Source organism: Cardiocondyla obscurior, linkage group LG17, assembly GCF_019399895.1.
Source record: "Cardiocondyla obscurior isolate alpha-2009 linkage group LG17, Cobs3.1, whole genome shotgun sequence".
NCBI lineage: Eukaryota > Metazoa > Arthropoda > Insecta > Hymenoptera > Formicidae > Cardiocondyla > Cardiocondyla obscurior.
Window position 1 is genome coordinate 626,321 of NC_091880.1, and position 23,686 is coordinate 650,006.

The 23,686-nt window shown below is 34.3% G+C and overlaps 4 protein-coding genes across 5 annotated transcripts in view; 3 read left to right on the forward strand and 1 right to left on the reverse strand.

Moving 5' to 3' along the window:
- Positions 1-1,971, forward strand: part of LOC139109254 (uncharacterized) — a 58,886-nt gene extending 56,915 nt beyond the window's left edge. Inside the window, exon 5 of the mRNA XM_070668157.1 lies at positions 182-1,971. Coding sequence (XP_070524258.1) covers positions 182-403 — 222 coding nt within the window. The 3' untranslated portion in view covers positions 404-1,971. The remainder of the gene's footprint in view (positions 1-181) is intronic.
- A 1,324-nt stretch (positions 1,972-3,295) lies between these two features.
- On the forward strand, positions 3,296-6,857 carry LOC139109390 (BTB/POZ domain-containing protein 1). Of its 2 annotated transcripts, XR_011546829.1 has the most exons (7): positions 3,296-3,817; positions 3,984-4,667; positions 4,731-4,890; positions 4,953-5,110; positions 5,190-5,424; positions 5,518-5,981; positions 6,053-6,857. XR_011546829.1 is itself a non-coding variant. In XM_070668429.1 (6 exons), exons 1-6 carry the CDS (start codon positions 3,516-3,518, stop codon positions 5,677-5,679), a joined length of 1,701 nt encoding a protein of 566 aa, XP_070524530.1. In that variant the 5' UTR covers positions 3,296-3,515; the 3' UTR covers positions 5,680-6,857. The 2 variants fall into 2 exon arrangements, 1 of the variants encoding a protein (XP_070524530.1); XM_070668429.1 differs by having other exon boundaries at positions 5,518-6,857.
- Positions 6,858-7,628: 771 nt separating this feature from the next.
- Positions 7,629-14,203, forward strand: LOC139109388 (exportin-4). The gene is made up of 12 exons (XM_070668426.1): positions 7,629-7,964; positions 8,523-8,912; positions 8,990-9,257; positions 9,473-9,930; positions 10,088-10,343; positions 10,417-10,673; positions 10,742-11,181; positions 11,892-12,169; positions 12,279-12,451; positions 12,542-12,864; positions 12,956-13,184; positions 13,268-14,203. The coding sequence occupies exons 1-12, from the start codon at positions 7,914-7,916 to the stop codon at positions 13,562-13,564; spliced, it is 3,420 nt and encodes a 1,139-aa protein (XP_070524527.1). The 5' UTR covers positions 7,629-7,913; the 3' UTR covers positions 13,565-14,203.
- LOC139109405 (transmembrane protease serine 9) lies at positions 14,202-23,270 on the reverse strand. Its single transcript, XM_070668456.1, has 13 exons — positions 23,096-23,270; positions 21,926-22,145; positions 21,612-21,777; positions 20,686-21,381; positions 20,197-20,567; positions 19,605-19,874; positions 17,944-18,171; positions 17,175-17,337; positions 16,714-17,070; positions 16,096-16,466; positions 15,460-15,943; positions 14,851-15,221; positions 14,202-14,571 (listed from the first exon to the last, which is right to left on the reverse strand). Exons 1-13 carry the CDS (start codon positions 23,263-23,265, stop codon positions 14,296-14,298), a joined length of 4,143 nt encoding a protein of 1,380 aa, XP_070524557.1. The 5' UTR covers positions 23,266-23,270; the 3' UTR covers positions 14,202-14,295.
- Positions 23,271-23,686: the final 416 nt, after the last annotated feature.

Below are 23,686 nucleotides of genomic sequence, written 5' to 3' on the forward strand. Positions count from 1 at the left end.
TTTTTTTTTTTAAAGAGATTACACATATTCGATTAATTGCAGTAATTTTTGGAATTCTTAGTATGTTAAATAAAATTAACTTTCGTGTAGCGCTGGAAAATTACCAAGTCTATAAATCAAGCGAAATTATCGAAAAGTATTAATTATCATATTAATTGTCATCCTAATTGGAATGGAGCAGCACAGAAGGCACCACCACAGGGAACACTATCACTTTTCCGCGTTTTCCGGTAACACCGCGAGCGGATCCGGATGGACGCTGGACTACATCAAGGTGCGAAGCGGCTGCAGCTGCGAGATCATACCGAAGCCGAAGAAGAAGAGAATCGCGTCGACCAAGGCGAGGAAAGCGAAGAGCAAACAGCGCCATCAAAGGAATCAGGAGTTGGACTTTGAGACGTGAAAGTGCCCGTACTGACTCGTGTCCTAATGACAGTATATTGTGCAGTAATTGTGTTGCGACTGACAGGAGAATGCGCGCTGCGAGTGTGAGATTATGTGGCGGAACGTGGAGGAGGTGCGCGTGAAGAATATTACTAATCGTCGGGCGCAATGAAAACGTTACCAACGATCATATCATCGATTTTTCTGATGACAAGTACATAATGATAATTTATTAGACGTTATCGCGGGCGGGAAACGCGTTATTTTGTGAATAACGCGTTCGATGTTGGTCAATTGATTCATATTCCTTGGTGCTTCATTTACAAATATCTTTCTTGGGATATTTTTAATATCTCCTTATTTATTACCAATTATCGTAATAGGAAATTTGTAGGAATTGAATGTAGCTATAATATTTGTTCGAACTATCCAAATTCAAATTACTTTTGACTTTTAAAGTTGACTTTATAATTAGCAAGCTAATCATTTATGAGCAATAAATCAAGAACTTCCATAATAACCATAATAATTAACTAATATCACGATTGAAAAGCAATATTTCGTAATAATGATACATTGAGATAATTTTATTGATTTTAAATAAAATAAGCGTGTGTTTCGATGCTCGTTAATTTAACGCTTGTATTTTAATGTTTAATTAAATCTAATGTTTATTTCGCCGGCGGCCAGTTTCCATTTTGTAATTTTACGCGTATATTATAAATTTATATGTATCCGATAGCTTGCGAGAGTTCTTAAAGTAATAAGATATATGGTACTTTGATTAATTAGAATCTAACTCATTGCATCTATTTAGATCTGCGAGGCACGTTGTTAAATAACGAGATGCAAAAGCAGTGCTACTAAAAAAAAACCCCTATTTAATCAAAATATTGTACTGTACTGTATATTTTTTTAAACTAATATAATTTGGCTTAAGAAACATTGGTATAGATAGGTAAAACGTGCCAACAGCCATGACAATTATTAATATCTGACTATCGTAAGGAGTGCGGAAAAATACTTATAAACCCATTAGATTAAGTATTTTCTTTGCGCGAATTTTTATTGCACGTCAGTACGATGCGCAGAAATACTAAGTGTATCGATGCAGCTGAAATATTAAGTTGAAATATTTTTTTAACATTTTTTTTTCTCAATTTTTCGCACCGCGCAATAATAAATTTGATCAATCCGTTGCATTACTGCGACGTGCAATAAAGATTTGTGGCGAGTTGTACTTTTAATTTACATTTACTCGTAAAATAATTGTATTAGTGCGTTACTTCTGAGAAACCTTTAATGCACAGTTGTACATATTTCCGCGGGAAATAAAAAAAAATTTACTGTTTTATGTCATAATGTCTACGTAAGTTCCATAACACTAATATGCTTACTTTTTAATTACTGTCGACATGTACTTCTTTTATAACTGCCGTATTAATAATAACGTATTAATTTTTTAATGACTTCGAAATAATATTCTTTTCTGTTGTATTATATGTAACGCCGTGAACATGCGAACATGTTTTCTGTATCGCCGTGTAAACATTGTACATAAACGTCATTAATACACTTGTTACAAAATGTGATTCATTAATATATCCTTTTTTTTTTTTTTGCAACATACAAATTCAAATAAAAGACAAATGAGATTTTCAACATACCTGACAATTTGATGATTTCTCGTATCCTAAGCTCCATATCCTTATCAAGGGTGAGAAACGGCACCATCCTTAGATTTTTCCAAGTGCAGTAGATGTGTCTTCTTGTTGAAGAAGTTTCGTGGAAATTAAATAACGTCCAGGACCATAAACTGCGACTCTGCAACATACAAAAATATGTTAGATATAAGGCAAATTATAAACAGTTCATACAAAAAATACAATCTCTGCGAGCTACAATTAAATTACATGTATAAAATATATAATATATAAATTAAAATTATGTGAACCTTATTAATCATTATGTATAAATTATATTATTACAAATATGTAAGTATTGTGTGTTTTTTAAGTAATTTATACGCGCGATCAATCCGTAGAAAATTTATCGCGCTCTTATTATTGCAGTAATACGTCACGAGTAATTCTACGATCGCACGAAGTGACTACTTTACGAATCTGTCGTGGCGTCGGTTTGTCGCAGGCATTATGTGCCATCCAGCGGTGGTCAGTAGCGCTACGATTGCACGAAATGTACTTAATGAATCTGTCGCGTTATCGTATTATTCGTGAAAAAACAGTACCTGGTGGAAAATTTTGTATCGGACGCGCTTCTAAAGCTTCGTTACTGAAGAGGCCTTCGAATTAGGGTAACCTGGCAATTCAAAAGTGCCGAAATGCACTTAATGGACCTCTTGAAATATCGTGGGCTCACGAAGGCACTCGATATGCCGAATCCGCCACGCCTACATGAATTTCTGCTGTACTCCAGCATTTCCGTAACGACTGATACCTTACGAAACTTTTGTGATAGATCTTCGATGCGCGAGAGTCACTTTTGGACCCTGACAACCGCGAGAAATATGGAGAAACGAATACCCGACTTACCGCAACGACTTCCATATTCCAACTTGCTCTGCGCGCGAGATTGCGATTCTCGAAGTATTCGCGACGCGCTGATTGGCCGGTGCGATTCAATGCGCTGATTCGCCGGTGCAATATGACGCGCGAGAAGTGCAGAAGGTGCACATTTGAACGAGGAGATATACTGAATTCGAAATGGTGCAAGAAATATTAAAAAGCGATACGAAATTCGTTTACGAAAAATAGAATATTGAATAGCTCGTTAATTATTCCGACGGGGCTACCTATGTTATACTCGCACTGCGGATTTTCATCCTATCGTACGGCACGTTTTACGTGTGCCGTCTGAGTAGTAATCGTTGACGTGGAGGGGCAGTCGAGGGACGGATCTCGCTGCAGCCTGCAGCGCGTCATCGTGTGTATGTTCGTTACCTCACTCGGCGTCTTCACGCATCTTGGCGAAAACCCGGCGCGCCCGGAGAAGAACGCGGCTGGGGGGATAAGGTGAAGGACCGCGTCCGCCGCCGCTCGCGTTGGCGCGAGGCGACGCGATTAAATGAGACGGGGCAGTACTTGGACAAGTACTACGTCTGGTGCGCGAACATGTCTGCGGAGACCGCCCTGAACGACGTGTCAAACGTCGCGTCGAGGCTCCAGAGCCTGCGGCTAGCGACGCCGGCAGAGGACGAGCGCGACACGACCGAGAACACGGTGGCCGGTGGCTCAGCTGCGGCCAGCGGCGTCGTGGCCGATGCCGGCGGGCCATCGACGGTACGGGAGCCGCTGCGGAATATCACCCTTTCCCGGGCACGACGTGCGCTCAACTTCGTCGGCGACGAGGACCAGCCGTTGATGAGTTCGTCGTCTACCGCACGCTGCGAAGCTTCGTTCTCGAACAGCGACAAGTAAATAAATTACTCTATAAAGTCTAAGTATCTAAGTCTTTAGGACAAAATATCATACACCTTGTCTAAGTCTATTTGAACGTCAATTTGAAGTAGCTATTGCAATATCTTTGACGAAATCGTTAACACTTGTCGTATATTGTCTAATTGTACTTGGTACTTTCAGCCGGCCACCTATTAATGCTGCAAATACGTCGTATTTGGATGGACGAGCTCAAAATAATGGTACAGAGAACTCTACTACGCAGAATCAGCCTGCAGTTATGTACAATTGGCAGGGTACAAAAGCAACAATGCGCGAAAGAATCGTATTTCTTTTTAACAATGAAATACTGTCAGACGTGACTTTTCTGGTGGGAAGAGGAGCACAGCACCAACGCATACCAGCTCACAAACTAGTCCTGTCTTCTGGAAGTGCTGTATTCGACGCAATGTTTAATGGAACGCTTGCGACAGCTTCTTCAGAAATAGAAGTACCTGATGTAGAGCCTGCTGCATTTTTGGCAGTGCTGCTTTTTCTATACACTGATGAAATACAGATAGATCCTGAAACTGTGATGACGACACTATATACTGCTAAGAAGTATGCGGTGGCCGCCTTAGAAAAGCATTGCGTTGATTTTTTGAAAAATAATTTAACGAGTGATAATGCTTTCTTGCTGTTAACACAAGCTCGTCTGTTTGATGAACCTCAATTAGCCTCTGTATGTTTGGACACCATAGACAGATTCACAACCGAGGCTTTCAATGCTGATGGATTCACAGATATTGATATTGATACGTTGATGATAGTTTTAGAAAGAGATACTCTTCGTGTTAGGGAATCTAAATTGTTTCAAGCTGTTCTAAGGTATGTCTAAGTACTGTAAAATGTATTTTTTTATTCTCCATAATGTTCATATTTTTTTAATAGGTGGTCAGAAGCTGAATGTGTAAGACAGCAATTACCAGTGACTCCGGAAAATCAACGTTTGGTCTTGGGTGACGCTTTGTCTTTGGTTCGTTTTCCTCTTATGTCAAAAGAGGAATTTACAGCAGGTCCAGCTCAATCTGGATTATTAAATTATTCAGAGGTTAGTATTACAATTATATTTGTTTTAATACATGTGTTAATCGTAATATTTACATTTTATAGGTCTTATCTTTATTCTCATATTTTATACTGAATCCCAAACCTGCAGTGGGATTTCAAACAATGCCACGATGCTGTATGACAGACAAAGAACAGACTGTGTGCAGATTTCAACATACAAAGAGTAAATGGGGATATTTTGGAACTAGCGATCGTATTCGGTAAAAAGATTATAGTTTATTATACATGGTTACCGACATTCTTCGTGTTCAATATCGTAAAATACATCGATTTTTGCAGATTTAGTGTGGATAGACGTATCTTTCTGCTTGGTTACGGAGTTTACGGTAGCACACAAGAGCCTGCAATATATGAAGTAACGGTCGAATTAATTCACACCGCATCAGGAAAAGTGATAGCTACAAATGCAACAAGTTTTAGCTGTGATGGATCAAAGTACACATACCGTCTAATGTTTAAAGAATTAGCGGAAATCCTACCAAATACGATTTATACGGCATCGGCAACTTTCAAGGTTATTATATTAAGTCTTACTGATTCATTAATCATTATGATTATGCATAATATGGAATTTGTACATGTATTATTTATTTATTCATTTTTTTAGGGGCCATATTCATATTATGGCACAAAAGGAATGAAAACCGTGATGGTAGATTGTGATTCAGGTAATGGAAAAGTGAAATTTAAATTCAGCAGCGAGTTGGGAGATAATAATGGCACATCTACTGAGGAAGGTCAAATACCCGAGCTTATCTTTTACACGTAATGTCATTTGAGTATAATGGCATTCCTGACTTAATTGAATATCGGATAAATCACCTAAATTACGTCTGAAGTATGCCGGATTTTGTCAATTATACATCTTGTGATTATTTAAACAGTGATTTGATTTAAAGAAGTGATCTATGGGCATGCCAAAGGAGATATCCCAAAATTTTTTCATAATTTTATAGATAATGTGTCTTGCTTTTATTGAATAAGTTTACTACAAATTCAACACTTAAGGGATACGAATCATATGATATCTGCAGTACATCAATAATGCTAATATATGCATTTTAATTTTTGGTAAATATTACGAAATATCTTATTTGTTTTACAGATTTTAATATAGGTTTGTTTTTTATTTCTTTCATTAGATTGCACTAGAACTGAAATAGAACTGTATTGAGCTAGTGCAAGCGAGGACTTATACGAAAGTATTATATCGCGTCGAGTTGTATCTTTGAAATTATTATGTTCATCCGATGAAGATGAATGTATAATTGGACCATAAAAGTATTTATAACTCTGTATAAAAAGATATAGTATTATATATTGTTAATTATTACGCATCAAAAGCATAAGATTTTTTAACTTTAAATTTGACATTTAATAGTTACTACTTTTAGTATTTTGTGAAAAGTCAGTGATGATTATTCTAATTTATATGTTTAAACTTTAATTAAATACATTGAAATAAATATCACAAAATATTTTGCTATTTAAGAAAGTTATTTTAATTTTTATATTTACTATTTGATTTAGTTAACTTCTTAAAGTTGCAAAATATAAAGTTATTTTTTTGCATTGCTTGCATTGGCTCTAGACGTGTTAAACCTAGCGCAGCCAATTCAGTAAGCTCTCGCACTGAATTCTGTTGCATTGCAATAAGGAACAACGTCGCCAACGCCAATTTTGTAATAAATGCTTTAAAGAAAGTATACATTTTTGAACTAGTGCAGCTGGTTCAGAAATAAAAAACAATCCTTAAGATTGTTTGAATATATCATTCGTAGCTGATACGTTAATTATTAATTATCTAAGTAAGATTGATGTTTAGAATTGGAGATGTATAATCTATTTTTCTATCATTTTAATTGAGATCACGTGTAAACCAAAAAATATAGTTGTATAACAATGTTAAAAGAAGATCACGAAAATAAGTACAAGGAAAGAGATTGATTATGTGTACATTCTGATTTTGCCTAAACATTTCGCGTTCGGAATATGTATGTCGACATAAATTGAAATTATGGATATGGGATTACTTGATGCAAAAGTTATTATCGCTACAAAAGCCTAAAGCATGCGAAATATTTTTTAGTAAAAATTAGTATTTTGGTAGTCCACAGTGCGCAAAGCAGTGTAGAAATTAATGAAACCTTATTGCTTGTAAAGAAATACGAAAAATAGTCAAACGAAAATAATATAAAACACCATTTTTTTTTAATTCTCTAACAAGCAAAATGCTGTTACCTGTTCGATTTATTTTAATTTAATTGGAATTCAATAAACTAATAAACTATCTTAATTTAAGAACACGCGTTTAAAGTTGGATTGTGTTGTATTAACAATTGAATGGTGCTAGCTAATGAGATAACATTGTTATCCTTGGCATTTTTAGAGATAAGCGTACTGCATATGCATAAGATGTAAGTTCGATATTGTTTTCCTTAAAATAGCGCACATATACCATTTTATTTGTGATTATATTTAATTTTAAATAGAGTATATGTACATGTAATGTTAAATAATTAAATAGATTTATTCCACAAATTATTTGTGCCGCCAATTTTTTAATAGGATTATTTTCCGTTCTCGATAAGGTAATATTAATATTAATTAGAAGGATCTTTTTATTAATTTATTAAAATATTTGAGCTGGCATCGAATTCTTTAGACTAGTTTAGACTTAGACACGTTACAACGTGTCAAATTTACTACAGTATGTACTGTATACCCTGTATACTACAGTATGTACTATATACAACGGTCGCACTTCTAAAATATCAGTGTGTTCCGAAAATCATCGTACACTGACACATACATATGCTGGCCGCGGCCGCCGCGGTAAATGCCATATCTGCCTAATCTGCCTCCTCAGTGTACAAGCATCATCCTACCTCGACTGTATACTCTATACCCTGTGTACGCAGTCGAAGATTTTTGTACAGTCGTTTAATATTAGTTTATTTATCTGCTCGAATACATAATTGAAATAAATAAATTGCGTTTGCGATGGCGGAGGAAGTGCTGAGGGACTTAGAAGCCGCGGCGCAAGTCGTTCTCGTAAGTATCACATGGTTCCTTGTCGTTTTGCGAATAAATCGCCGCGAGGTTTTGAGCTTTAGCATCACCGGTCCAGCGATCCAAACTGGACGTCGCTCGTGGATTCTAGCAGAATTTACCATGAGTGAACGCTAAGCCAAATTTTATTTAGCAAGAAACATCGCGCCTCCTCGAGGACGCCTCGTTTCGCGTCCGTAAGGTCCAATCTCATTTTAAGGTTATTTTCGCGTCGCGACCTATTTAAGATATTTTTCTGCGATTTAACGATGCCTGTACAGATTCTTCTGCGCACACACGCCTCAAAGAACTATGATTTAACGAATTTGTAAAAATACAATTCGCGGAGATTTAATAATGATTGCAGGAGACAAAGTAAAACACGAAATTGTTTTGTATTGTGTATTGGAGTACTGCGATGTTATGTAATTTTTTAATGTTTACTACTCCGAGGAAGCATGGTTTGGTTTGCAAGAGTAAAATTTGTCAATTGTATCTTAAGTTATTTTTACATGCTTGAAAACATAGAAATTAATTATTTAGCATTTGCGCTACTTTCAGGCGCCTCCAAACTTGATCTCAGCAGAACAACGTCAATCTGCAGAAGCTGTATTTCTAAATTTTCGCAAGACAAAGTCACCATATCAATTGTGTCAACAAATCTTGGAGTTGAGCTCTGTGGATTACATACTGTTCGAAACGGCTGGCTTAATAAAGACGGCTCTAATACAAGAGTGGACTACTTTGGTGAAATCCGACATCTCTTCATTGAGACAATATTTGTTACATTATGTTATAAATAAACCTACGTTAGCGCCATACGTTAGAACGAAGATACTCCAAGTTTTTGCAATAATAGTTAAGAGAGGTAGCGTAGACGACTTCGGAGTAGAGAGAAGTCGAATAATAAGCGAAATAGAAAATTTAATTAAGAGTGGCAATTTACCAAACGTAAGTATATATTAATGTAAGCTACTATGATATATGCAAAAGATAAAAAAAAGAGATATATATTTTGTTATTTGCAGCAAATTTTAGGATGCAATATTTTATCTGCAATATTGCAAGAGTACGCGACGACTGCAAAATCATCTGACATCGGTTTAACATGGGAAGTACATTTTAAGCAGAAAAAACATTTCGAACTGAGCGATATGAAACAAATTTTCAAGTTTTGTATGGAAGTGCTCAGCGAATTAATTAAAAAAGATTTTGACGACGGAACGTTACCCCTCGTGAAATCTTTACTTTCCATTGTTGAAAGTATTCTTGTTTGGGGATTTATTTGCCCAACTTATATCCTTTTATTACTGCATTTAAGATTAATACATATATTTATTTATAATATACGGGTTTGGCCTTTTTATATTTAATTATTTTACATGGTGGCATCCATATATCGATAAAATAATATTTTAATTAGATCAAAGTTAAAAAAAAATGTATTGCATTTTAAACTTAATTTATATTTTATATTTAATGTTACTATACATTCCTTAACTCCAGTGCACTACCTAAAAGATTGCTATTAAGAAGCATGTATGAAGTTTATGAATCTGGGAATAACCCACCTCTGAGATTAAGTATGCATTGGCAAGATGTAATATTGGATCCAGCAGTATTAGATTTATTTTTTACTTTATATTGGAAAGTACGTAGCAATCCACAGCTGGCTCACCATGCTATGAATTGTTTAATACAACTAGCAAGCTTACACGGTAAAACTTTGTCTGTGGAGCAAGTGAGAGTGCAGTACTTGACAAATTATATGCAGAGATTTTTGAAGCTCGTGTTGAGTATCGAGATTGGTGATCAAGAAGCAAATGGAATTACTAACATTATAAGAAAAATTAATTATTTCTTTCAAAGCTCATTGAAGAGTCTTCCCGAGGATTTATATAAATCATTTATAGAACAAATAACGAGATTAACATGCTTATTTATTGAATGTGCAGCACAAGAAGAATCGGTAATTATTATTACATCTGTTTTATTTTTATTTGAATTTTGACTAGAGAATGACTTTTAAATTTAGTCCCAAGTATAATATAATATGTAAAATATAACTTATATAAATATTAGTATAGTTATGAATTTAAAAAATTAATATTTTTTAATTTTTACAGATACGCGCTGATGATTGTTTATATATGGAAGCTATGGAACATATGTTTGAAGTATGGTCATGCATGTTATATTCAGCGTTCATATTTCCGCCAGGTTTTTGTAAAGAGAGTTCTATTCAAATATTTAATGTATACTTACGATGTCATCTATCACCTCCGGAGGGCGTAAGAAATCCTGGGAAGAGTCTCAACGAAGAAGTCGCGGATGTAGAAGATGACGATAAAGTTAAATTCAAAGAGCAATTACAAATAATTGGTAAATATTGGTCTTATTAATATGTATTTTATTACTCTAATCAATAGTAATAAGTATTTAATATATTCTTTAGGAAATTTGGGTAGACAAGCACCAGAGCATTCTTTACCTCTATTAGCACAATTACTCGAAGATCGAATACGTAAATTACGCGATAATTTGAACATATTGGTCGAACAAAATGAATCTTCATCTCGACCTGCTTCTATGGACGAGTTATATGAAGATTTGCATTGGCTTATTTTAATCACGGGACATGTTCTTTGCATGGAATCAGAGGGTGAAACTGCGCTAATACCTTTGGAAATTACACGATGTAGCATGAAACAGGTTTGTAATTTTTTTTACTTCTACATTTTCCGTAGATAAAAACTTTAAACGTTTTTATATTTTTTCAGTCCCGAGAAGGAAATGTTGACGTAAACCGTACCTTGGAGTTTTTAGTGTCTTCACAAAATGTTCAGTCGGACATAAGCAGTCCCACAGATTCAATCGATCAAGTTATTCGATTAATCACAGCCGTTTTTCGTTTGTGCACCATTGAGAAGACTGCTATATCAATACATTTAGAAAATATACTTAGCCCTGAATTAAGCAGCACAATAATATGGTTTTTACATAGATGGTCGGAAATCTATCTATTGCCAACAGAAGATTATTATTCCGAATTAAGCACCACGCTTTTGCATGCCTTTGGCGAGGATGGTCCCGGTGCATTGTGGTCTATGAATTTTCTTCTGGATAAAGTAATTTGCAACATCAACGCTTTTAAAAGCGAACCTACACTGATAGACGAAACTATCAAATTATTAATATCTCTTGTTAATTCGCGAACAAGGTAAATATAATAAGTAAAAATTACAACAGTCATATTAATAATTTGTTTAGGGACAACGACATTTTTTTCGTACAAATTGATTAATAAATTTAAGTTTTAAATAGAACTTGACTATAATGGAAAATCTTCCGGATGGAATCCACGGATTATAGATTTCGCTAAGATTTTTGCTGGATGATAATTTGTGAAAAAGATATGGAGCATTTGTTTTCTGGTAGGTGATCATATATATCCGCTTATGCGGCAAAATTTGATCATAAATTTACATGAGAGCAACAAATTTATTAAATTTAGCTCATATTTAATGAAACTGCACTTACAAGTAATGTATATAAGACTTCATAAAATTTGTACACATCAAATTTCGAAAAATTGCATTTTTATCAGCATACAATTGAACTGCTATTTCGCTTTTCATTTCCATATCTAAATCTTTCTGCGATTTTCTAATTCTTATATCTTTATATTCAAAATCACTTATTTTGCTTTCAACGTGTCACTATGTACAATATACGTGCCCTAGACAAATTATCGTGTACTTTAATGACTGTATTTAAATTTACGATTGCTTTAACAATGTAAATACTATGTACTACATGCTATAGCTTGCGTGAAACATTTATTGCATACTGCGAGATTTAATACGTTAAAGTAATCGTGATAACTATTTCCTTGAAATAATTTAAGATATAAATATATTAATTTTCCAGAGCTCACTGTTTGTCAAAGTCTGAACAATTTACCTACATCATAGAATTAGCTATGAAGGGGCAGTACGATTTCCCACAAGTTATCAAGAGAGGTTTAATGCGTGCAGTGGTTCATGCTGGTAGCGTGGTACAAAATACCGAGCAGTACTATTGGTCACGAACGCTAGAATCTTTACAGAATAGATTCACGCAACTAATTTCTAGTGACAATTTTATGTCTTCTTATCACGAAGAACGGATTAAAGTTCAAATTATAGATATACTAGAATCCTGTATAGGTAATGTACCAACTATTTAATTTAATATTTAACTTATTATTATCAATGATGCGTATATCGAACTTTATATACTGTAAACTTTCATATAATCGTTGTTATTTTAAAACAGGTGTAGTACAAGGTGCTGAGAGCCCGATAGTAGCACCTGTGTATCAACATACTTTTCCTATATTAGTTGAACTTCCAAAAATATTATCTCTCTATCATAATTATCAAGATATAGTACAGCTAATATTAGAATTATTTAATGAATATACGAAAATTCTATTTTTCTTAACAGAAGTAAGTTATTATTATTTGTTACATAAACTAATTAATTAAAAAATTTTGTGAACGTGATTCTAATACATTAATATTATTATATTATTTCAGGCTAACAGTATACGTGTATATGAAACTTGTATGCTAGCTATGCAAACGTATGCTCGTTGTAATAGTCATCGGTTTACTGTGGACTCAACCGCTGAGGAGGACAGTTTTCAGGATATTTTATTACTCATGCGATTATTAACTAATTTGTTAATTAAAGATATATTTAATTTTAATCAAGATTCAAATCAGTCAGCCAACCAACTTGCATCTGCAACACCAGCTGCCGAGCATGTTCCATCTACTGACGTTTTTTTACACGGCCTTAATATAATCATGCCTCTGATGACAATGAATTTGTTAAAATTCCCGTCCCTTTGCTTGCAGTGAGTATTATACTTATATAATTATATTTATAATATTAAATACCTTATATATAAATATATATGACATATTTAAACGTTTATTCTTTTACAGGTATTTTAAAATGATAACATTTGTATGCGATTTGTGTCCTGAGAAAGTGTTCAATTTATCTGCTAAATTATTGCAGCAGCTTTTAGCATCAGTAGAATTAGGTTTATATTCATTTGGTAATGAAGTAGCTAGCCTTTGCTGTGATACAATCCAAGTTTTAACCAAGCATATTCACAAAGAAGTCACACAAGGACAGCCGCGTAGAGACATAATGGCACCCTTTTTGAACGTAAGTTTTTATAACTTATTAAACACATAAGCGTGTCTTTTAAGATTAAGTAAAAAAAATATAGAATTTCTTTTTTCTTCTAGTTACTAATGAGTCTCATCTTGTCACATCAAATGGATTCAGATCTGATCCCAAATGCTAGTATACCTCTTTATCATCTCATATATTGCTATCAAGAACAGTATCAGCAACTTATACAAAATATTTTATCCACTCAAACAGATCCGCAAGTAGCACAAAGATTAGCAAATGCATTTACCGCTTTAACGAAAGATGTGAATTTTAGTCAAAACTTGAATAATCGTCCTCAAAGGTTATTATTCAAAGATAATTTTGACAAATTTGTTGTAAACGTACAAGGATTTTTAATGGTTAAGTAATTTTAAAAATTAATGTGTAAATAAACCAAAATAAATGACTTATTTAAACATATACTATATATATATATATATATATATATATATATATATATATATATATATATATATAAATATATATATATAAATACATAGTATTTAGATATTGTTAGATCTCGTTTAAATTTATTGTTACCATTTAAATTTTGACAAATTTAATTTCATCTTTATTCTACATTTAACTGTACAAATCATACTTAAGTTTTTAAAATAAATTTAATACATTTGTAGAAAAATTAATTTATTTAAATTTGTTGCTTTAACTACCATAAATTAATGCAAGTATGTAATATATTTTCAATTTTTTAAAATGTTAATATTTCCTATCATAAGAAAAATGTTAGATCGAATCGATTTCATTGTTACCGTTTTTTTCGCGATAGAGATTAGCTCTCTTGCTTGCTTTATCGTATCGCGAGAGTAAAGGCTAGCTTGATTTTTATTATTTTATAAATTTTAGTTTATTTTATATTATAATATAGAAAATTTAATTAATCATAAAAAAATATATAAAAAATTCATTAATTAGCACATCTTGCGTTAAACTAGTTTTACGTCGAAGAAATAATCCCTGTATAAAATAAATAAAAATAATAAAAAATTCCTGTATTGTCATATATAATTATATCGTAGATAAAACTCCATATGAAGCATGTCAATTGGCACATTTTTCATTCTAAAGCGAATGACTATATTTATGTAGAGGAAATTTGTTGTAAAATCCAGAATAAGTATTTAGCTACATCGACAAAGACGACATATGTTTTAAAATTGCACGTATTAGTTTCTTCATCTAACAAACTCCGCGAAACAATACCTCGTAACTGATAACGTCCCGTGGAAGAGTCGAAGAGTACTAGTCCATTCCCACTGTCACCGTTGCAAGGGCCTCCTTCCCTTCCTGCCCCGGCGCACAAGGTACGATGCGAAGTTAGTCTAACAAAAGGAGTAGCGCTCCAGTGACAGTTTTCCTAAAATTTTTATGACAATACTCTATGTTCATCATTGGAGAGCAAATATTTTGTGAAATTATACAAGGTTTTATGTAAAAAATTTATATGAAAATTTGCAGGTGCATTTTTACCACGCGGTCAATGATTAACATTCATATTTCATATAAAATACAGCGATTTATAAACAATCGTTGTATTTTATTATTTTAAAGATAATGCTTGTGGTATGCAATCTACATATATGCAATCAATGATGCAACAAATGAGTGAATAATTAGTTTTTATAAAGATTCTTACCGTACTCACTATATGCATCTTTGACATATGTGGTTTTTCCGTGAAAGAATTATTTATATTGGTTCTACCCCATCCTGCAACGTATCCTACTCTGTTTTCGATCTCATAAAGGTTAATTGATAAGGACCACAAACAAATAGGCCTGATAAAAGAACTGTATTCTACTGGTGTTTTAAGAATTAAAATCGCTATATCAGAATCAGCTCTTATATCGTGTTTATAATCATGATGAATCGTGTAGTTTGCGACTTGTCGATTGACAGAGCCTGGTTCATGAAACTGATGTAAATTAAATCGCCCTAAGGCCACCAGTAACAGATTGGCGGGCATGGTATTGTTTTGAATAGCAGTCGTCTTTAAACAATGTGCCGCTATAAAAATAAAATAAACGCATGAAATACATTTTATATATTTCTGCAAAAAAGAAACTGCACTATATCTACGGTAAATAAAAAGATTGACCATCTTAAACGTTTCTATACACATTCACGGAACTTTAAATTATTTATCAATATTTTTCAAAGTTGGAAGTTTTTACTTTTTGTATGCAAATATCAATAGATATGAAACTTTTGTGATTCAAAAAAAGAATTCAGTCTTTTAACATACCTGTTAGAACATGTTTGGTGGTCAGGAGATTACCACCACACTGGAACTTGATTTCCTTTCTCACTGTGAAGATTGCTGTCAGCCATGGCCATTGACCCGGTAGGGTTTTCCGTCCGTTAGCGGTGTTGTAAAGATGTATATTTTCTTGGTCGTTGAGACCGCATTGACTGTAGTCAATACTGTTACTGCTGTTATTAGTAATATTATTATTGTTAATGTTGGCGATGTAATTTTGAATCCAGGATTTATATTTGGCTACGTCGACGTAGACCACGTAATTCAGAAGATCGCAAGACGGTATGTGACCACCTAACGATCTTGAAACTATGCCACGCAATTGAAAGCGTTTTGTAATAGTATCGTAGAGCACTAGCCCACTACCACTGTCGCCGTTGCAAGGACCTCTGAGGTCTCGCGACCCTGCGCAAAAGGTGTTGTTAGAGGTGAGAGCGCGGAAAACCTGATGGCTCCGAAGACAGGTCACCTGTAATCGACGCAGTAATAAATGATTATTATTTTTAATATTTTAATCTATATTATTTTAACTATATATTCAATGACGTCTCACTTTCGTCCACTTTAAAATTGTGTAAAATGGCAGCTAAAGTTTTCTTTATCACTCAAAGAGTTTTTTACCTCGTTCACTATCGGCACCGCTACCACTCGAGCGTTTTCGGTGTGACGGTAACCAAATTCATCTTCACCCCATCCCACAACGTACCCAATCTTATCGACTATGTTCAAAAGGTCGGTTGAACCAGGCCATAGGCAAATGGGTTTGATGAAAGAATTAAATGCAACGGGTGTTCTGAGAGTCAAAATCGCTATATCGGCGTCGCCAGTGAGCTTGTGCGTGTAATCCGGATGGATGCCGAAGCTATCAACCTGTCGCTTTACGGTTTCCTCGTCAAGCCATCTGCTCGTTTTAAATGATCCAAAGGCCACCACTAACAGATTGGCGGGTAACGTATCACCGCTGTTAATAGACAGTTTTAAACAATGTGCCGCTAAAAAGAAATAAATATATCCTACAATATTTCGTGTTTAAAAACATATAACATATAATTAATGCATTTAAACGATAATTTAATTGCGATAGATATTATCTATGTGTAAGAATATACGAAACTATATTTTGCTCTGTGATGTAAATCAGTAAGACAATCTTGCTAAGAAGATTCAAGAAAGTAAATGCTAAATAAGAAACTTAGTTTGATAGGAATATTAAAACAATTTTTTTTCCAATTGTCGTACCTGTTACAACATGCTTGGTGGTCAAAACAGAACCACCACAAATAAATTTATAATTTGTTAAAGTAAAAATTCCCGTTGCCCACGGCCAATCGCCCGGTAATACTTCCTCGCCGTTATTAATTAAAGTATTTGTGTTGTTAATATTGCTGCTTATTCCGCACTCATCATTGTCCATGTCATTATTATGTTGTATAGATAGCGTGCCATTATCTGTCGATAGAAATATGTCATCTTTAGAATCGGAGACGAACAATAAATTTCCAGCAACGCTTGAGTTTTGCACTGGACCATTTAATAAAGATAGCTCTTCGTTCGATGGGTATATTTGTTCCATCTCGATAACGGTCGCAAACTTTTCTGAAACAAAATATACCATTGACTTCTGCATTCTTAGTATAAAATATGAACTAACTTGAATTAATAAAATAAAAAAAATCTTTTTCGTCAAACATGATACTTACGGTCAGAGCATAACTCTTGATCGTTAAACGTTATTTTGGTAAATCTTGGAATCGATTGATTAGCAGGGAAAAATATATGATATATCAAAGGGTTTCCTTGTTGAACTTCTCGAATAGTGTTTTCTATTGGTTGTGCTATTTTCAGTCGAGCAGCCGGCTTCTTCTAAAATATATACCAACAATTAAATTATTATATAAGTACATAATACTATTATCTCTATTAAAAATTATTCGATTATATCTAAACGTTTTTCGCCGCGTACTAGTCTACTGTTTTGTATTGATCTTACGCAACGCTCGACTGTCGAATTCGCCGGGTCCACGGATCGCCGCGATAGCGTGAGTACGTGCGTGTGTTTACATCGGCCGGCACCTTGCGCTCGAAGTTCGCAAGGATGGAAGGACGCGTGGACAGCGGACAGCAAGAATCAGTTTTTTCCCGGCGAATTCGGCAGTCGAGCGAGCGTTGCGTGAGGTCAGAACACAACAGTAAAAAAGTACGCGGCGAAAAACGTTCAGATATCTATTTAGATACATGATCCGCGCTGGACAGTGACTAGACGATCGATACTAGACAGATTTTGCTTTTCTTTTTTTTAAATGACAACTTAATTTTTTGAAGATAGTCACTTAATAATAAACACTTTCTTATAATTTATGGCTAATACCAAGCTACTTACTAGTTAAGAAATATATTTAATCTGTGCGATCTAACTACTAGCTGCAAAATTAAATTAGCTATATAAATTTCAACTCGGGGGATACTTACTTTATGTATTGAAGGATGCGTGTAAAGACCAACTCGCAAACGATATTGACCGTTCTTTGGCGGAGATGGAATTCTAATATCTCCCACCGTTTCATTTGTTCCATACGTTTTAGATGTGTAAAAAAAATATTCAGAACATGGAAGTGATTCTTGTCCTTGTACCTCCGTAGAAAATTGTTGTAATAGCAGCACGATCAAGACAGCAATTTTGCACATTTTCATAAAATTCTGTTAAACTGAAAAAAATTAATATATTAATTATAGTTTATGCAAAGTTTAATAAATAAAAAAAAAATTATTTTAATATAAAAATTTCTACTACATAGAGTACAAACGTACGTTTCAGGAAAGTTATTTTGACCTCTTGTCAGTTACGTAGATTACGTAAAAAAAAAAAAAGTTTTGCACAAGTTGTATGACGTTTGCAATAAAATTAGAATCTCTTTCGCACTTATATCAACACAGATTTATCTTCCACTTTAATTATCCAGCAATCGTTATTTAGAATAAAGTACGATTCCTTGCCTACAACTGTCCACTTTCACTTCTTTTATTCCATTTATATGTTAATGCAGCCGATACTGCTTATCTGTCGCGTTTCTTTTTTATCGAAATATGCTGTCATTTCTTCTCGACTGCTAGAACAAGTATTAAGCATTGGAGAATAATATATCTGCGGTATGTTATTTATGCACGTATTTCTTATTCACACTCGGAATTTTTTCAGGTACTTTCAAGATATTTTTATCAATCCGGTAATATAAAACAATTTTGGTTTAGAAATTAATAATATATTTCACTAACGAACGGTCGTAGTTCAGGGTGAGGTATCTCGCAAGTACGTCTCCGTCGTCAGCTCTATCACAACTGGTTATGCGACTTAATCGCAAATTATCGAGGATGCTTTCAGATGCTGCGGTAGTGGGATACCGTGAGGCTTTAACGGCTACGTTAATGCGTGACTTTCAATTTGCTTGAATTCATATTATTAAATTAATTAAAACTTGAATCGTTTTGTTTCTATTTTACATAATAATTAATTTTTAATTTTTATTATTTTACTATTGTCATCAACATATTCTGTGACTCTTAACGACAGTTTCGTTATTCTTACACAGAATAATAATACTAAAAAGATGATAAAATTATTTAGGATATGACGTTCGTCATATTAAAAAAAAATTTTTTATTAATGCATCTTAATATTTTTAAAGACTTATAAAGTAGAGTATAAAAAAGCAGTATATGAATTTAAATTATCATTAAATTTTGCGTTTTAATTCTATATTACTATTATCTTTAATTACGAGTAAAATATTCGATATTTTTTGTACTCTTTATAATACTTTCCAATATAAAACGTTGACAGAGCATTTTACAAATTAACTAATGCAATATACATATAATAAAATATGTACGCATTAGTGAGACAATTTTTTCCCCCCAGTTATTAATAAGCATACAATTACGGCTATAGTTGTATTAATTTTTATTTTATATTCATAATAAATGCATTATGATAAAAGAAATCGTGAAAAGTCCAAAGTAACATTTGGTACTGTCACTTCGGTTGTCGCGTATAAATACCGTGGATAAGACATTACACAAAATGCTTATCAACCGATATACACCGTGCATTCTGTAATACATGACTAGGATTACGTTGAGGAAATCTCCTGTATAATCCAAAATAAATATTTCGCCACATCGACGAAAACGATGTATTTTGTAAGGTCGCACAATGGTTCATTTCCAAGAACTGACCGGGAAACGACGCCGCGCAATTGATAACGGCCTGTGATGGAGTCGAAAAGCACCAGTCCGCTCCCGCTGTCGCCGTTGCAAGGGCCGGTACCGTTTTGCGAACCGGCACAGAAAGTACGGTTCGAGGTGAGCGAAACAAAACCCTGGTAGCTCCAGTGACAGGTTTCCTACATTTCACACCACGATTAGATTCCCATTGTTTCAAAATATAGTTTCGTTATAGTAACGTAAAATGCTCTGTCGACCATTTTGCGGAATTAAATATAAAATTTTATTTTAAGAACTTTTATAGAAATGTAAGATATGCGTCTTCATCATGTGGCCAGCGATAAAATTCTTGGCGATATCTTCTTTGATTGTTTTTAATATGTTTTCAAATTTATCAAACGTATATTACTTTGGAAGACTTTGCTTTTCATTAAGTTCTAATACAATTTGTTTATCGATTTAATAAAGAAGTCCCATAGGTTTAATAAAAGAAAGTCTTACCTGGCTCACTATCGGCATCGTTGCCATTCGCGGTTCTTCGGTGTAACGTTGACCACGTTCGTCTTGGCCCCATCCTACAACGTATCCCATTTTATTTTGAACTTCTTGAAGATTGGATGATTGAGACCACAAACAAATAGGCCTGATAAAAGGACTGAATTCCACAGGTGTCCTAAGGGTTAAAAGCGCCAGATCGGAATCGCCAGTGCTCGTGTGTGTGTAATCAGGATGGATCTTGTAGCTCGCGACTTCTCGATTCACGGTTCCTGCTTCGCGAAACTGACGCAGATTAAATCGCCCTAAGGCCACTATCAACACATTAGGAGGCATGGTATCGTTTCGATTAACACTCATCTTTAAACAATGTGCCGCTGTAAAAAAAAAAAATACATATAAAAAAAATAATAATACATTTTTTATATATTTAAATATAAAAAAGAAAAAAAGTTGAAGTAAACTATTATTAATTTTTTTATTTTTTTCACGTACCTGTTAAAACATGCCTTGCAGTTAAAATGGAACCACCACATTGAAATTCGTATTCGTTTTTGACGACGAAGAGTGCCACTAGCCAGGGCCATTGACCAGGCAACGTTTTCTGTCCGTTGGCGATGAGAAGATTAATTCTTCCAGTGTGACCGCTGATTCCGCATTCGTTGTAATTATTATTATCATTATTATTGTCATTTTTATTCTTATTTTTTTCATTATCTTTATTGCTATTATTATTGCTGCTGTTATTATCGTATTGTAAGTTTGGCGTGGATTGAGTTGGCCGTAGGAATACATTGTTATTATCATTATATTGCGGGGTTCGTTGCGTCAAAGTTGGTAATGTGAATACGTTAGGATTGTTATTATATTGCGGGAGTGGTTGCATCAAAGTTGGTAATGTAAATGTGTTAAAATTATCATTATATTGTGGAGTTACTGTAACTGGGTTCGGTCTGAGGAATATATTATCGTTATTATTGTATTGCGAAGGTAATTGGGCCGAATTAAGGAATATATTATTGCTAATTCCTGGCGAAAGAGTGACGGTGCTGGGCTTTTTCGAAGTGCGTCGTCGCGTTGATGTCGGCCTCGTATTCTGGTGCGACGAACTCGGTTGACTATTTTGCGAAAGCATATTTGGGAGGAATAACGTGTGCTCCAACGTAATAGTAGTAACGATATGTTCCGTTGCTAAAACCAAATTCATAATATTAAATATAATATTAAACATAAGCTGCATTTTACAGAGCAAAAAATTTTCTTTTCGTCAACTGTGTCTTCCAATTAGTTTTTGTATTAATTGAATATTACGCATAATTATATTTAAAATAAAAACTGTATAACTCAAAAGAATGCGTACTTTTTATTTTAATATTCCCGAATATATGGTTCATATTTCTTCAATAATAATAAGTACTTACTGTCCCAGCCTGAGCAATATCGTTCGCCGTTGAACCACATCCCACTCAACGTTGGAATCGGATAGCGTAAGGGAAAATACACATGATATAACAAACGTCTGCCTTGTTGAACAGCTTCTGCTGATTCTTCCTTCGATCGTGCTAATTCCAGTCGGCCAACATATCTCTGAAACACATTGATGAATTAATATTATTATTAATTTCTTTTTTTTTTTTTAATCTAACGTGTTAGAAATTATAACAAGTTATGTTCAGAAAATATTATACATACATGCAAACTTATTATTAATAATATACGAAGAACGAATATTTACTGTAGGCAATTCAGCGGCGAGTTTTAATGCCACTTTTAAATGGAGCTCGCCAATTTTTGGTGGTGATTGGATTTCGATTTGCCCTATCGTTTCGTCGGTTCCAGGTTTGGTCGCATATGTGAAATATTCCGGACAAGGAGACGTTTGTCCCTGTACTAATGTATAAAGCAATTGCGGCAGCAATGCAATCAGGATACAAATCTTAGCCATCTCATAGACTCTGTTATAAATATATTAAACACATTTATAAATGTTCAAACATATTACATAATTTTAAAATAATTATTGTTAATTTACTGAATTTTTTAATTTAATAATAATTTTGTAGATTTCTCTTCCTGCTTATTTACCTATTTACGATTACCTGTTTTTGTTTTTACAATAAGTTATAAGCCGTTTGCTCTAATCTGCATATTTTGCTCTTCAATAATTTTTATTCAGCAGTAAAAAATGTTTTACTCAAAAAAAAAAAAAATTAAAGAACTGATGCGTACTAAATACATTCACTATTGCACACTTCAAACTTGTTTCAACTATTTATTCGATAACCCTTAAAAGATTAATCACTTCGTTTGCAACGCGTCGCAAGGAGGTCAACATAGATAACGGTTTCACTCGTGCAACTTTAATTTCAAATTGGAATAAACCGTTCGAAACAAAATTTATTCATTTTGCACTTTGATTATTCAACAGCCGAATTAATTCCCTCAGTAGCAGCGTCGCCTCGTTAAACAAATCTCAAATCTTAATAGAAACAAACGCGAAAGTACAACCTCTCTTCTATTAAAATACTAAAACGCATTTTCGTCGATTATGCTTCATACATATCAAATTATACCTCTTTGATATATCTTCTTCGTTCGTACATATTCCCGTTTACTTATGCGTCACTTAATCTCGTGCACGCCGGATACTTTTTTGGTGAACCATTCCGCGAGGTGCTTCTCGATGAACCCGGTCTCCAATGGAATTCAAGGTCGCGACAACCGGCTACGGATAGTTGGCGTGTTAATTTTCTCGAGCTTCCACGGCTTCGCCAAACCTTCGCGAGACTGACCAGTTTCTCCATCGAAACACGTTTACAGTTTCTGAGCGAAAGATGCGCTCGCACAGCTGCGGTAGTGGGGTACCGCGAGGCGACCCTGAGTCGGGTCATATCGTTCAACTTGCCGGAATGTACGCGGGCTGACGAACGCAACGAGGAAAATGTAAGATAAGCGTGCCGCGATTCCTTTTCTTTTTCTGGACGATATACATATCGCGGGAAGAGAGAAAAACCCGGGGATTTCGCGTACGCACGTCGAATGAGTCACAGCCGGGTCCCCGCGTGGCTTCACCATCCGCCGTCAAGACTCTACGATTAAAGCAAAACCGGAGACTTATTAGTCTTTCTCCTCGATGACGCACATCTCTGTTCAATTATGCAAGCGCCCGCGCGTGATCGAAAATGGCGTAATAATAATCAACGATTCTTTACGTTGCTTTCGTACGTTTTACCCTTCCTTCTTATTGCTAGACACCTGGATCCAATTGGTGTTCATAAGACGCTTTCGTCGCTTATATTATGACGATTAATTAAAAGAGGATTAAATTATTAATTAAAAAAAAATGTACATGTATATTTCTTTCAAACTGCGTGGGTGCGTCATTGTGCAAAAGGAATTGTATATATATTTTTTTTAATTGTTCAAACTTGTTCGCAGCGGGCATCAGAAACGAGGAAAAGAATAAAAAAGACAAGATGCTCAATAATGTTAATAT